Genomic DNA, 14,694 nt, shown 5'->3' on the forward strand with positions numbered 1-14,694 from the left:
TCCTGAGGCTAGCTGGCTGGCTGCAACACCTGTTGCGTGTCTCGACCTCATGCTGCATACCTCCCCTGAAGCCCTCAGCTGGGAGGGAGGAAAAGGAGTGATATTAAAAGAGAAAGTGAAGAAGAAGAAGAGCTAGGGAGCTGTCAGATAGTCACCTGGCCTGTCGGAACAGGCAGGAGGTTATTCAGGGAAGATGTGGTTATTATAGATATATTTATAGTATTTATTTGTGTATGGAGGGGGGAGCTGTTGGCCATCGGCTGTTGTCAGAGCAGCGCAGTGAGGAACAAAGACACAAATAACCTGTCAGAAAGAACCAGAGCTTGGAGAGATAACAAGTGGAAAATATCTTTAGCTTGCCAGTAATAGTGTCATTTTTCTTTTTGAAAGAATAGAGAAAATGTTACAATAACTCTGTAACTTTGTGTCTTTAAAAGAAATGTGATCCTTATGTGTGTGTTTGTGTGTCTGTGTCTCTGTGCATTTACCCACAAATCTCCTCTTTCCGCACCGTGTGAAACAGGTGCTTATATGATGTGGTTTCACAGTGTTTTCCTGTTTATTCTGCAGGTCAAAGTGCATGACAGCGTAATCAAAACACAAGAATACAGACAACCTCATCACGTGAAACAGACAGTGTGATTTCTTATGTGAGTGTGTCTTCAGCTGCGTTCACGTCTCTCTCTGTTGACCTTTGCCGTGGCCGGGCTGTGTGTGTTTGCTCTAGAGAGGTGTTGAAAGCGACACAGTGCCGACAACACACTCTCACCTCGACACATTCACACTAAGTTACACTAAGCTGTACATGCTTGGACGGTAATTATCTATGGTCAGCCAAAACATGTACTAACAAAGAGGGAGATGGGTAAGCAAGAGTGAAGCATTAACACATTAATATGCAGTGACTTATTGCTTTTGCAATAATTAAAACACATGCTGAATCTTGGTGAGAATCGGAGCTGTGAGCAAAGAGCCTCATGTGACTGTACATCAACAAAGAGGTGTTGCACCAAAGATAGTCCTGAGATCTGGGAATACAATGACGGCAGAGCAAGAAGCAGCAGTCAGATGATCAGACAGGTTGTAAACAAGCCAACAGTTTAGCCAGATTTTCTAAACTACTTTATTTGGAGTTAAAATCGAAAGTGAGGATTGATTTTTAAAACGGCCACTTTGGGTAGTAATTATACTGTTCATCCTCATTTTCTCTTCCAGCTAAGTTAACCTGGAGGCTTGTTTCACTAGCAAGGACCACACAATCAACAGGTATGATTAAATGATTTATTGATGATGGAAACAGAAGATGTACGAGGCTTGCGGTTGCCGAAGAGACATTCGAAAGCGTTGTGGAGAAGCTACGATAGGGAAATCCGCCGTAGCACCCGGGGACAACGGACCCCCTTATAACCCTATGGCGAGGAAGATCAGGAGGCAGGACACAGAAGGGGGGGGGGGGGGGGGGGGGTAAGGATACGAGAGCGAAGGGGAGGAGTTAGGACGTGTGGGTATTTATGGAAATGCTGGCGATGACGTGGTTGATGTGTGGTCCCGCTCCTGAAACTCTGCTAATTAGCACCACTTAAAATCTGACTGATGGTCTTACTGCTCGTCCTGTGCTCGCCCCTTCTGACTCTTTTTAGGGATGTTGCCACAGTCCCAGATCTCAGCACTCAAACTGGTGACTATAATGTTGTTATTACTGAAAAGAAGGATGGACAAATCTGTAGAGTTATAATTAAAGCTGCACTAACCAATATTTTTATATTTACAATTAAACATATGAGAAAGGTAAAAAAGCTTGCACAGAAAATTATCACCTAGCTCTGCACTTCAACACTAGGGAACATTTTTAGCATCTTTCAGCTCATTGTTTTAGTTTTATAGTCCGTCGTGTCACCACTCTCATCAACCTCATTTCCAGCAGCAGCAGGTTTTCAGTTAAAAAGCTCAATTAACCCACTGTACACTACCTGCACAGCAGCAGACAGACGAAGTTGACAACTGGCTGGTGAACATAGTGGAGCATTTAGCAGCTTAAGAATGAGATATTTCCCTCAAGTGTTGATGGAGACCAAAACAGAGCTAAAAGGAGTATTACATTGGACATTGTCCATCAACTGGACAGGAATGCATGCAAATGTTTAAATGTGCTATATATAGCTTTTATAATCGTCTTTGCAGTATGTTGTTACAATATGTATGTATAAAAAATATTGTTCACTTGTCCCTCATGCCACTGGACTGAGGCAATCTTGCAGACTTGCTGAGCAATCCAACTCAGTGGTGTGAAATAGAAAAGGCATTTTGAGTTCAGTGGAGGCTGCCAATCCTCTCTGCAATGATTGCATTCATTTAGTGTGATTTTCCTCACACTAAATGCAGTAATGATTCACTGACAATAAATTGCCCCATGTAGCACCTTTGAGCAATTGTGGACGGATTAGTATTCATCGTGTTACGTCTGTATCTATGCCCCAACTATCTATGGCCCAAGTAGATGGAACGCCCTCCCTGAGGTCCTGATAGTGGCTCCTACTGAACACTTTTTTCTTGTGTGTGTGTGTGTGTTTTGTATATTTTGGCATAGGTATGTTCTGCAATGATTCTTGTATAATTGTACTGACGCCTGTTGATATGCATATTCATCTTCTGCACTTCCACTTTGGGTTGTGATTGTATTGTCACATTATGTAGAGCCCATTCTGTTGTCCTGTGTATGAAATGTGCTGTTGGGAATCTGGTAGGACAAGTGTGGTTATTAGCAAATATTAAATATGTTGATGAATATCAATTAAATTATGAGAAATTAAGAGTTAATAGTTATGGGGCACCTCTCAGAATCAGGGACCAATAACCCAACCATGGATCCAGTCTTAAAAAGGGGTTGTTCAATTACTTAATCAAACTAATAAAGCACTGACCATTAAAACCAGTTACAACACGTATACACAAATGTGTGTGTAGGTGAGTGTGAGAGGACTGGAGAGCTGAGAGAGAGAAAAAAAGCAAGATGGCAAATGTGGCCACAAGGGTGAATACATCATGCAAGAATTCAAGATGGCAGGCAGGACCACAAACCCAACAAAGGAATAAGGAGCAAAATGGAGGATGTAGTTTACCTGTCCCTAACCACAAGATGGTGTGGAGCACAGCTGAGTTATGCTATCATTATGCTATCAGTATGCTGAGGTGTGTGTGGAGGTTAGCCCTCAGGTACCCGGAAGGCAGACTTAGATTCGACAGTCGTGGTACTGGTCTTTCAACTGATGAAGTGCAGTCATTGGCTTCACACGCAGTGGCAGAAAAACACAACCAAAGGCCTAATGCCCAATGGTTTTGCTGCAGTTTTGTTGTTCAGGCTTTACATGTAGGCCTCTCTTTTTTCACTTATGTGGTGAGATCCCAACAGTGCAATATAATCAAAGTTTGACTTGAGTAAAATACTGTAGATTGTATAGTAGAAACCCATATACTTTGTGCAATCTTGCATCAGTACTGCATTACTAAACTAAATTTTTAAATCCAAGAGGTGTATGGAACATACCCTGAGTCTCACACTGGGACAGTAGTGTCTATGTATAAGTGTGTATAATATGTCAGGCTCTCAGTACTAGCCTGGTTCAGAGCATTCCTGTCCAGGGGAAGAATAATGGGATCCTTTTACAGGTGGAGGGATCTGGGAATGTTGTTAACGGCTGTAAAATGGGGAAGACGTCTCAAGGGTCTGAAACATTCCTTCACTCTGCGCTCACCTAAATGGGGGGGGGGGGTAGAGAGGGAGAGAGCAGTCAGGGGCAGAGTGGAGAGGCAGCAGTTATCTGGGTCACCCTGTTAAGAAATGAAAAAAACGTCTGCCTTTCACCTATAGCTTTACTTATAGGTGAGGAGAAAAACTGGGGCATTCAAATAGAGCTTACACTGTTTGGTTAAGGTTTTAGTTGCTCTTGCTTGGGCATGATTCCAGTTTTTGGGAATGAAAGAAAGCTGCGTTATTGGGATAGGTGGTCTATGCCTCCCCTATTACTGTTTATCTTTTCTCTGACTGGCCACCCTGTCTGCAGGGGAACTGCCAGGCTTCCTCAGACAATTTTATTTCTAGGTTCTGTTCAGATGGTTGCTGTCACATAGAGTAGATGTTGCTATAAGGGCTTCTCCAAACATGGAATACTCAACAATAAATCTTTTGAAGGCTTTATTTTGGTTTTATTATTTGGATGTCAGTTGAAAAGCTACATTTTGCTGCCTCTGTTTAAAGGCATCAAATGGAAAGAGGGCATGATATGTTTTACACAGCCTGACTCCACAGTAAATAAAGAGCCAGCACTTTGAATTCTTACAGCAAATTCACTTTTATAGAGCCTTCAGTGAATACACAGTAAGCCATATTGGGGCAGTGACAGCATATTGTGTGAAATATGGCTTTTCCCCTTGCTGTGCATTGCGTGCAGAAGGCAGCACTGAATTATGAGCACGCCACAATCGTATTGGTCTCAGCTGAATAAGTCCAATTCTGCTGAAAGCTACTGGAAACACAGAGCCGGCTGACACAAGCTTTATATTATGCCACTAGCATATTCAGATTTGTGCAGCATAAACAGGGTGTTTTAGCTGTTCTCTGTCTTTGTCACCAGATTCCCGCTTTTCTCTCTCATTTCCATTTTGAGTAATATACACACAAAGGTCACACATCACTATTGTTACATGACAGAACAGAATTACGTGCCACAGCACAGTTTGTTTTTTCAACTCCCTTCCCCTCGCAGAGTGTGAATCATGAACACATTTGCTTTCCACATGCCTGGAGCCAAGAGATCTGAGTGCAGCCTTTGGTTAACCCCTCAGGAATTCTAGCTCTCTGTTCTGTTGAGTGAAAATGCTATCTTTGCAATTTATGGCACCACTTTATGGTAGACTTTATAATCATGATTCTGTTGGTCACTTATGTTTCTGTCTTTTTCCTTTTTGTCTGTTTTTTCTTCCAGGCCTGGAAAGTGTGGTCAAAACTCTGCTGTGGTCAAAAATGGCTACTTCTCCTCTCCCCCGTCCTCCTCCTCTTCCTCACGATCTCTGTGATGACGATCACTCTCCCCCTTCCTTTGCCATCCGCTGACAGTGACCGGCGGTGGTCCCGAGCCCTGAGCTCCGCCCGAGAGTTCAGTTCCAGGCCCAGGGTCATGGAGCCCCCTCCGGCCGCTGCCTTTCAGCTGCCACTCACTCACATCCACAGTGGGGCCCGGAAATCCAGCACTCAAAAAGACAAACACTCAGTGCCACTTAAACCTTTCAGGGACGCTGCTGGCGATGACAGAAACAGCATCAAAGAGAGAAGTCATGCAGACTTACGGAGAAAAACACACAAAAGCAAAGGCATTGCCTCCAAAAGAAAAGAGATTGCAGGCGCCATCCAGCATCTAACCAGTCATCACCATCCCCATTTCCCAGAGTTTACAGTCAACAACACAGGGCCAAAGCATAGAATTAAACCAAGCAACCACAGTGCTGTGGTAAAACACAGTGCACACTCATACATTCATCTTGAAAGGAGCAAATCCACAGCAGCACACATCCCTGCTCCAGCAGATACCCTAATAAGTGACAGACGAGCTGCAGACAGACAGGCAGGCAGATTGGAGGATAGACACACAAACAGGAATGCAGACAAACAAATACATGGCAGCCATAGAAGTGCTAAGCTAGCTGAACATCACCAGGCTTTGGAAAAACACAGACAGCACTCTGGGAAATCTGACAAAGTCAGTAAGGAGCAGCAGGCTATGAAAAAGCCCTCCAGGGATGTCAAAAAACACTATAATCTCTCAGAGGATCCCTCTGAAGCGAAGAAGAATCCTGGGTTGTTGGACCGTAGAAAAGCTTTGTCCAAACTGAATGCAGCCTTAAAGAATGATGACAGCAGCTGGTGTCGGAGCTTTACAGAGCAGAACTTCCCAGACAGTGACCACAGGAGGATCAGGATTAGTCCAAACCTCAGGCCTCTTCCCTGGCTCAACGACGATGACATCCAGAAGATGGAGCTCCTTGCTGGGGGTGAGGTGATCAGTAAGGCCCGGGTGCCTGCACATGGACAGGTGCTCCAAGTGGCGCTGGATCCTCCTGCACACCAGCAGGTACACAGTTTGACAATTTTTAAGAATAAAGTTAGAGATCATATGAAATGTTACGCAATGTAGATGTGTTTTTTCAAACTATTTAGCCCTCAGCCTCAGTGGGAGTGTTGAAAAGCTGTAGAGACTTTTGTTGGAGTTTGTGTCTGCATACTGTGCTAACTAGAGCCCGACCAATATGAGCTAATTGCATTTAATTGGCATAGCCGCCTGTCTGCAGTTATAGTCTGTGAGTCTGAAATGATTAAACCAGAGCGGACATGTAAAGAAACGTGAGCTGAACAAAAATCTAACACGGCTTCTTGTAGCTCCTCTATTTGTGACGTTGTAGATGTGAAACGCTGTTAGGCTCTGGTTGTAGTTATAACGTTAGTTGCAGGTCCTCTTTGTAGACACTCCTTTAGTATTAGATGCATTCAACAGCAGCTCACTGTATCCTAGACGGCATGATTTATACCGATTGTGGTTAAATGGTTTCACGTAGCTTTGGTTAGAATTAAAGAGTGCTGGTAAAGGGAAGAACTGCATGTGAATGTGCTACATTGAAATTATGGCAGATTATGTGAAACACACATGCTTATTCTCTCTGACTCTCTCTGAGAGATTGAGAGATTTTTTGTAATCGATTTTATTAACATAATCCATTTAGGAAAAGGTTTTATAGCCCACATACATACCAGTTTTCAATAGCGGCCTGTTCTAATGTAGTTTATACAGTAAAGGGGTCTACTAACCAAATCATTCTCTAATCTAAAAATCGGCTCACAAATTGGCTTTTTTTCACTTTAATATTGGCATCGGCCCCCAAAAACCCATATCGGTCGGGCTCTAGTGCTGACACTAATGAAGGCACACAGTTATCACTGTCATTGCAGCAGTATTTCCTCTCTGTAGCCTGTTGTCTGTTTAACAAACAGTGTTGGGGGTAAGTAATTAAGGCAATTACAGTAATGTATTCCTTTTTCCTGTAACGCAGTAATATAAAGCATTACTTAAAAAAATCAATAACATTATACCCGTTACAATCTCAGTAACGAGCATTACAACACATTTTAACCCAAAGTTAGTTAGTTTAGTTTAGTTTTTTAATAATTCACCAAGAAACATTTTGGCACCAGAAAAACTAAATCATGAGTAAATGAGTAACATTATTTCATGTTGTGGGAATCTGCTGATCGAGATTGCAAACTAAAGAAGAGCTTGGCTCCTCTTGACAAGATGGTAGCTCCCCTGACGGATCGTGCGTAAATAGATTTCTATAGGCTTTCATGATCAGAGAGGCTGCTGTCAGTTCATCCTGACAGATCCTGACAGAGTGTTGGGAGATTCAAATGATCAATGACGTTATGCTGCTGTACCTCTTGCGTAAATGCGCACAGCGTATTTCTTAATGGTGAGAAGGTTTATTTTTATGACAAAGACCCACCTGATCCGCGGACATCTTACAGAATAATGCGCCCGTTAGGCTATAGCAGTGAAAGTAACAAAAAGTATGTGATGTAATGTGAAGCATTACAATTCAGTAATATTGTAATATAACCAATTACTCTCAAATGACAGTAACTAGTAGTCATTAATGTATTACAATTTGCAAGTAACTTGCCCAACACTGTTAACAAACACCTGCACATAAATACCAACCTACTTTCTGTATTTAGTGTGTGCTGTGACCTGCTCAGTGGCACAGGAGTCATTTCTATTGGCTCAATGCACGATATTATTTATTCATTGTTTGCATCTGAATGTATCATTGAATAACCCAAAATATGAGTATGGTGTCTTTTGGACATTGAAAATAATATAAAATAAATATATATATGGGAAAAAAAACTCATATCAAAGCCGACGCTCAGGAATTGAAAGGCAGATGCACAGACTCTACTCTCTCTGACTTCAATTGTATCCATATAAGTTAATAGGGGAAATAGGGGAAATGGTGTGACGAGACACAGCTCACAAGATGAGACACGATAGTGGGTGTATGAGATCGAGACGAGATTTTAATACTGTTAAAGAATTTTTATTTATGTAAAGTGAAACACAAAATTCAGGCAGCAAGTAACAAGTCAGAATATAAAACTGTAAGAGAATGTAATGCAGTAAGGCTCTCAGGCATTCTGTGCTGCTTTAGATCAACTTTTCTCATGTAATATCATCCCTGCTGAGTCATGATTTAATCTTCCCTCCTCTTTTGTGTTTCGTTTGTGGGAGTAACCTCTTTAAATATGATTGTGGCACCTTTTCACCTCAATGATAAATTTAATAATAAACTCCTGGACTTTAATAGTTCCTCTGTGTCAGCAGGTTTCTGCTCATGTTCAAAAGTTTCTGCACATTCAAAATCTGTCCCACATCTCTGTGTTCTCTAACATTTCCAGAAAAAAAGTCATAATATTAAGAGACTAACCTTATCATTTATTAAACCGACACAGATTGGGACTGTATGTTAGAATGAAACTGAAACTACTCATCAGGCAGAAATCTTCAGCACCTCAGATAAAGTGCAGCTCACAGTCTGAAACAGAGCAAGTTTTGCTCCTTGTTTTTAAATATTTATATTGTAAAACTCTACCAGCTACATTGCCACTCGGTCACAACTGTCTGGACTCACAGCACGAGAGCGCTCTCTATAACATCCGCAGAAACCAGTTGTTCCTCACAAGAGAATCAGCACAGCTCTTGGTCCAAGCACTCGTCATCTCCCTCTTTCTGATCAGATAAAGCATTTCCGCCGTGCTGTTGCAGTAGGCTACGTTAGTTTCTTTTTACGGTGGACAGACTGTAACAATACAGAGTTGTTATTTTCTTTTAGCTTGAAATAATCCCATACTTTGGACACTTGAATGGATTAAACGAAGCATCAATGCAATGAATTTGTGTCGATGCTTTTTAGTAATCAGATTATTCGAATAACTCAATAAATCATTTCAGCCCTAAGACTGATTTTAAAAATGTACGCAGACATGAAGATGAAGGTGTTGGTTTATATAATTCAAGCCACATGTGCCATAGGTCTGCTAATTGATTTTCACACTGTGCAGACATTATTGGAAACAAAGAAAAATACATCCAAAATATAAAACTGTGTAGAATGTGTTTGAGTATGTAGTTAAAGAGGTATAACTCAAAAACACCTTGGTAAGGTCTTTTCAGCATTATATAACTGTATATTTCCATCACAGAAGCCATCACCAGAGAGAGATTCCCCTCAGTATGGACCCAAATACAGACATCCAGAAACCCACAGTGAAAGCTGCCAGCTGGGGTACTGCTCCCTGATCAAACGCACTGATGACTGGTTTGAAGTGTTTGCCTTCCACCTGGACAGGGTTCTGGGACTCAACAGAAGTCTCCCTGCGGTGCTGAGGACTTTCCACAGTGAGATTTTACCATATAGATACACCAGCGGCACACCCAGACCTGTAGTTTGGTGGGATCCAGATATCCAGCACCTCCCTGATGGAGACAACGACCAGAACTCAGTACCACTCAGCTGGGTTCAGTACCAGAAACTGCTGCAGGTCCACTGTGGAAGTGAAGCAGACCTGAGGTCAGCGCCATGTGTGGGAGTTCACCACTCAGAGTGGGGGAGACTGGCTCTCCTTGATTTCTTATTACAGGTAAGACAAGTGCTTTTTTTCATATGCTGTGGCTTACTCAGATATGAGACGACAAACACAACTGACCACATAATATTTTAATTATTATAGAGGGAAATAAACATTTTCTATCCTATAAAGGTTGGGTAAATGGATTAGAGGTTTGAGACATCAGGCTGTTTTCATTACAGTACTACCTATTTATATAATGTGGATGCCAAGTAAGCATAATTTACATTTCCATCACTTTAATTTAACAAATTCAGCACTTCTGGATTACTCATCTGTGTTATTGTTGTTATAAGTGTTATTGTCCAATTTCAGTCATCCAAGCCAAACTGTATTTTGTAGTAACATGTGAGTGCCAAGATTAGAATACCTACATTACATCAGTGTCACTGAATGTTTTGTAAATGAATTAAAAGGTCTTGCAAATGCTTAATAACACTAGAAAATTAAGACATTCTGTCCACTGAAGATCTACAGGGCTTTTAATTTGTGACAGGAAGTCACCATGTTCGAAAACATGCAGCAAAAGTACTTGGATGCCCCTGTAGATAAAACGTGATAAAAGTGTCCTCTCGGGTACCCATCCAGACCTTTTCGGAGGGGGGGCCTTAAAGAGACAGGAGCTGAAATTAGCTTTTCAGACAGAGTGTGAATAGAGGTGCAGCTGCAATTGACAGTATTTTTGAATATTAAAGAGGTAGTTTTCAGCAGCCACTAGCGGTGAAGTTTTTAGATATGGATATAAAAGTGCTGGAAACTCAGGTAAACCCAAACTTTAACGTTAGTGTATCAGCTTAACGTTGAACTAATCCATGCTGGTCACATGATAACGTTTCACCGAGTGAACATAGCCGACACATGGCTGACACATCGGCGTAAGCTCCCCTGCCCTACTTCTCAAATAACTAGTATCTTTCACCAGAGGCTCAGCATTGTGATTGGATAATAACAAAAGTTAGTGAGTTAGACTGAATATTATAAATGAGATTCACACTTTATAACAGTTACACCAAAGTACATTACTGTAGTGAATGGGTCTTCCACTGTGTTGTTGTCCTGTGCCGTTATGTTGCATTATTCTTTATTATGTGGGTCACATAAGTGTAAATACAGCCACTGAGAGGTGGAAGCAGTGTAACTAAGTATCAGTAAAATGACAATGAATCTAAATTGAACGTCACCAAGCAAACAGCGATCCGTGTTTATGTTACGTTAGCTGGCTGCCCCTGCGTTGCATCATTATATGCTAGTATAAACACATCACTCCACATTTGCTTTGCACAGTTACATCATTTCTTGCAAGCTAAACCCAACACTTTGACATAATACTGGTGGTACACAGGATAGTAATATGGGTCACGTTAGTATTTTATAGTATTTTGCACTAGCGTAATCGCAGCCTTTGCGATTAGAAAATCTCGTTATATCACATCACGATAATATCGCAAATGCAATTAATTGTTCTGCCCTGCCCACAGACTGTGTTTATGATAATAGTTATATAATAGTTTCAGATCAGTAAGACCACATGAGAGCCAGGCCAGAGACGGAAAAAAATTGATTTTCCAGTCGGTCTAGGAGTTCACAATGATCAGTGGTGTCAAAAGCCATACGGAGAGCCAATAATTGAAGCCCTGAGGTGGAATCTGAATCCATTGTAAGCAGAAGATCAATTGCCACTTTGGTTAGGGTAGTTTCAAAAGAGTGACAGACCCTGAAAGCAGATTGAAAAGGTTCAAAAGATTGTTGTTAAATATGGAAGAAGCTAAGACAAAACTCTTTCTAGTATTTTTTTTTAAAGAAAGTTAAGGGACTGGCTGATAGTGATTTAAATGCCATTGATCCAGACTTGGTTTCTTAAATAGTGGTTTAGACACAGCTAATGGGGACAAATGTCAGTTGCAAGTGACAAATTTACAGTATTCAGAATTGTAGGTCCCAGAAACAGCCAGAGGTCTTTAGCTGTCAGGGGGTCACTGAGGTAGGTGGTTGGTAAAGGAGATGAAACCAGGTTAGAAAATGTTTCAAGAGAGATAGTTTAAAAATCTGTAAGAACAGAGACTAACAGGGATTCAGCAGATGAATATTGTACTACCACTTTTACAGAAGTAGCTTGAAATTAGGAACAAATTTTGCATCTAATCTCGTTTATTTTCTGCAGAAATAAATCTACAAAATTGTGAGCTGTAAAGGGCGAGCAGCTAACAGATGGTTGTTTTTGACGAAGTTTGGCTACAGTGTCAAAAAGAAATTGTTTATTGTTACTGATTTAACAATACAAATAGGCTGCTTCGGCAGCAGACAGAGCATGCTTAAAAAAACAAATTTTGTGCCTTGAGAGGTTTAGTCTTGATTTACAGTATTTGCGTTCCAATATCTGCATACATTTGCGTGAAGTTAATTGGTTTTGCTTCAAAAATTTGCTTTTTTAAATGTTGGTATGTGTGGGCAAACTAAATCAATGTTATCGATCCTTGCACTTCACTCATCCATCTTTTCTACCACTTTCTAAAGCTCTGCCAGTCACTTGTCATTGATTTCAGTTTTACTGGATGCAGGTGCTGAAAGGACTGGCATATTCGTTTCACATTGACCAATAAAGCTCATAAAGCACACAGTTGTATAAACTTCTGCTTTTATCTGCTCGGTGGAAGGGAATAGAAGACACAAAGACTGAATGGAAACGACAGGTCTCAGACACACACACACACACTAACATACACACTAACACACACACCAGATGTCCTTGCTGGCCGAGCCATTAAATGCAGGATGTGATCAAAGATTCATCTTTATCAATTGTAATTGAGTTTAGATGCCATCTGATCTCACATATAGGAAGCATAAAGCTGTCTGTAGCAATCCTCCCACTCTGCAGAAAGTTTCCCAAACAATTCCCTAGGAGGATTATACAAAGAACAATGGTTCAGCAAGAGGGAACATAGCTGTAATAGTAATGTACAGAGCATCTAAACTCTTAACTGTATTTTGTAGGTCATGTTTTTGAAAGGGTTGTGGTGGTGCTCATGTAAAATATGTATAATGTACATAACACTGATTGTCTGTAAACTTGTGCACACAAGCCTTTTTACATGTGGAAATGAAGAAGAGTGGTGTTCAAGCATGCAACCAGGGTCAACACCTCTGCTACTGTAATGAGACTATTTATGTGATAATGGTATTGGTGTTTATTTCATTGTCAATCCACAGGGTGTGTCAACAATGCCGTTATCACTTATTGGTGTTTATTTCATTGTAGACTGAATTTAATGTCATAGGTTTTGACAGTTGCCCTAGTAACCAATAGGTTTGATTTCGACTCTGTGCAGCAGCCGTGTATCCATCTGGCCATCCAACCAAATCTACATAATGCTACTCAGCATATTCAGGGTGTAGTGTATCCCAGCATGCAGTGGGTACCCTTGAACGTTGTGTGTTCTGGTGTCAGAGTCACCAGCCCAGCTTGTTCTTCTGATGAAAAACACCACAGAGCTTGACGGGGAGCCTTTTCACAATCGAGCTCCATTGTTTCCATATGGAAGAAGAAATATGGAGGAGAAGTTATTTTATTGTACTAGTTTTTAACAGGACTCCAAATCAGTAAACAAAGCCAGTTCCCCAGAGAAAATGTTGCTGATGCACTACTTTCAGCAACAATAATATAGTATACACAATATATATTGTTGTTAAAATGTAGTTAAATCGTTGTATAAAACAACAATTTGAAGCATGTGTCAGCTACTTGGGGGGACAAGACAGATCTTTTTAATGGCCGAAGCTAAGCTGATGGAGCCTGTGATGGAGGAAGCGCTGGTGACTAGAACTGCTGGATCACCTGGAGAAATATCACCAGAATCAATTCAATTCAGTTTTATTTATATAGCGCTAGGGTTGGGTACCGAAACCAGTACCCTTAAAGTGATACTGATTCCAACTGAGTATTTCATTCGATACCTTGCATAAAATGCCACCTGTTCAAGCCATAGTAATTGATTGGTTGCCTATTATTATTTGTATTGTTGTTATGGACAAGCAAGGTTATATATTTTATTTTTTTCTTGTTTCAAATAACTGTTACATAAAAGTATTGGGAAATTTTATCACATCGTTCCTCATCCTAATTAGGTCATCCTCACAGGTAGTATTTGCCTATATGGGGAAAGACTACAGCTTGCGAATTTTTATTTGAATGATATTTGAATATTATTTGAATGAGAGAGGAGTGAAATAGTTTAGTTTCCAATTAAATTCTGGGAATCAAATGTAAGTCATTTTTTGATAGGTGTGTTGAAAGTAAACAATTATTTTGTTAACTTTCGATCAATAAACTGAATTGAAAGATCTCCGTGAGTGCTTTCTCAATCAGTGACAAGTGATGTGAAGAGCAAAAAAAATGTACAGAAAAATGTTAAAGGATACCAGAAGATGAAACCATGGGAGAGAGAATGAGAGAGAGAGGGCAAGAGAGAGAGATAGCCATAAAGAGAGAGAGAGGGATGGGGGGGACTGAATGAATAATGGTACAGATATTTATAGAGATGTCAATGATAATAATAACAATAATAAGACAATATAAGTCCTATAAGACAATAGGACTATTAACAATAATTGTAGCAGAGGGTGTCAAGCAGGAACACGGGAGCAGCAAGAGACCCGCAACCACAGATCCAGACTCCACAGCTCCAGAGCCAGAAACACCTGCAGGAAGTGATAGGAGGAGAGAGGAGAGAGACGAGAAAGCACAAGACTACGGGAAAGTAACATGCATTAATGAGGTTGCATACAGAGGGAGAGAAAGAGGAGGAGAGAGGAGCTCAGTGCATCATGGGAAGTCCTATAGGTCTGTAGCAGCATAACTAAGGGATGGTTCAGGACTCACCTGAGCCAGCCCTAACTATGAGCTTTCTCAAAGAGGAAAGTCTTAAGCCTACTTAAGCCTTAAAGGTGGAGATGGTGTCTGCCTC

The 14,694-nt window shown here is 40.9% G+C and overlaps 1 protein-coding gene across 2 annotated transcripts in view; it reads left to right on the plus strand.

Annotated features, from left to right (window-relative positions):
* Positions 1-14,694, plus strand: part of gask1a (golgi associated kinase 1A) — a 56,694-nt gene that overhangs the window by 19,180 nt on the left and 22,820 nt on the right. For both annotated transcript variants that reach the window (XM_038712275.1, XM_038712276.1), the window contains exons 2-3: positions 4,983-6,125; positions 9,305-9,742. In XM_038712275.1, coding sequence (XP_038568203.1) covers positions 4,983-6,125; positions 9,305-9,742 — 1,581 coding nt within the window. The remainder of the gene's footprint in view (positions 1-4,982; positions 6,126-9,304; positions 9,743-14,694) is intronic.

The sequence above is a fragment of the Micropterus salmoides genome, unplaced genomic scaffold (genome assembly GCF_014851395.1).
Source record: "Micropterus salmoides isolate LMB-PRFRI ecotype aquatic unplaced genomic scaffold, ASM1485139v1 Ms_hic_scaffold_11, whole genome shotgun sequence".
Lineage (NCBI taxonomy): Eukaryota > Metazoa > Chordata > Actinopteri > Centrarchiformes > Centrarchidae > Micropterus > Micropterus salmoides.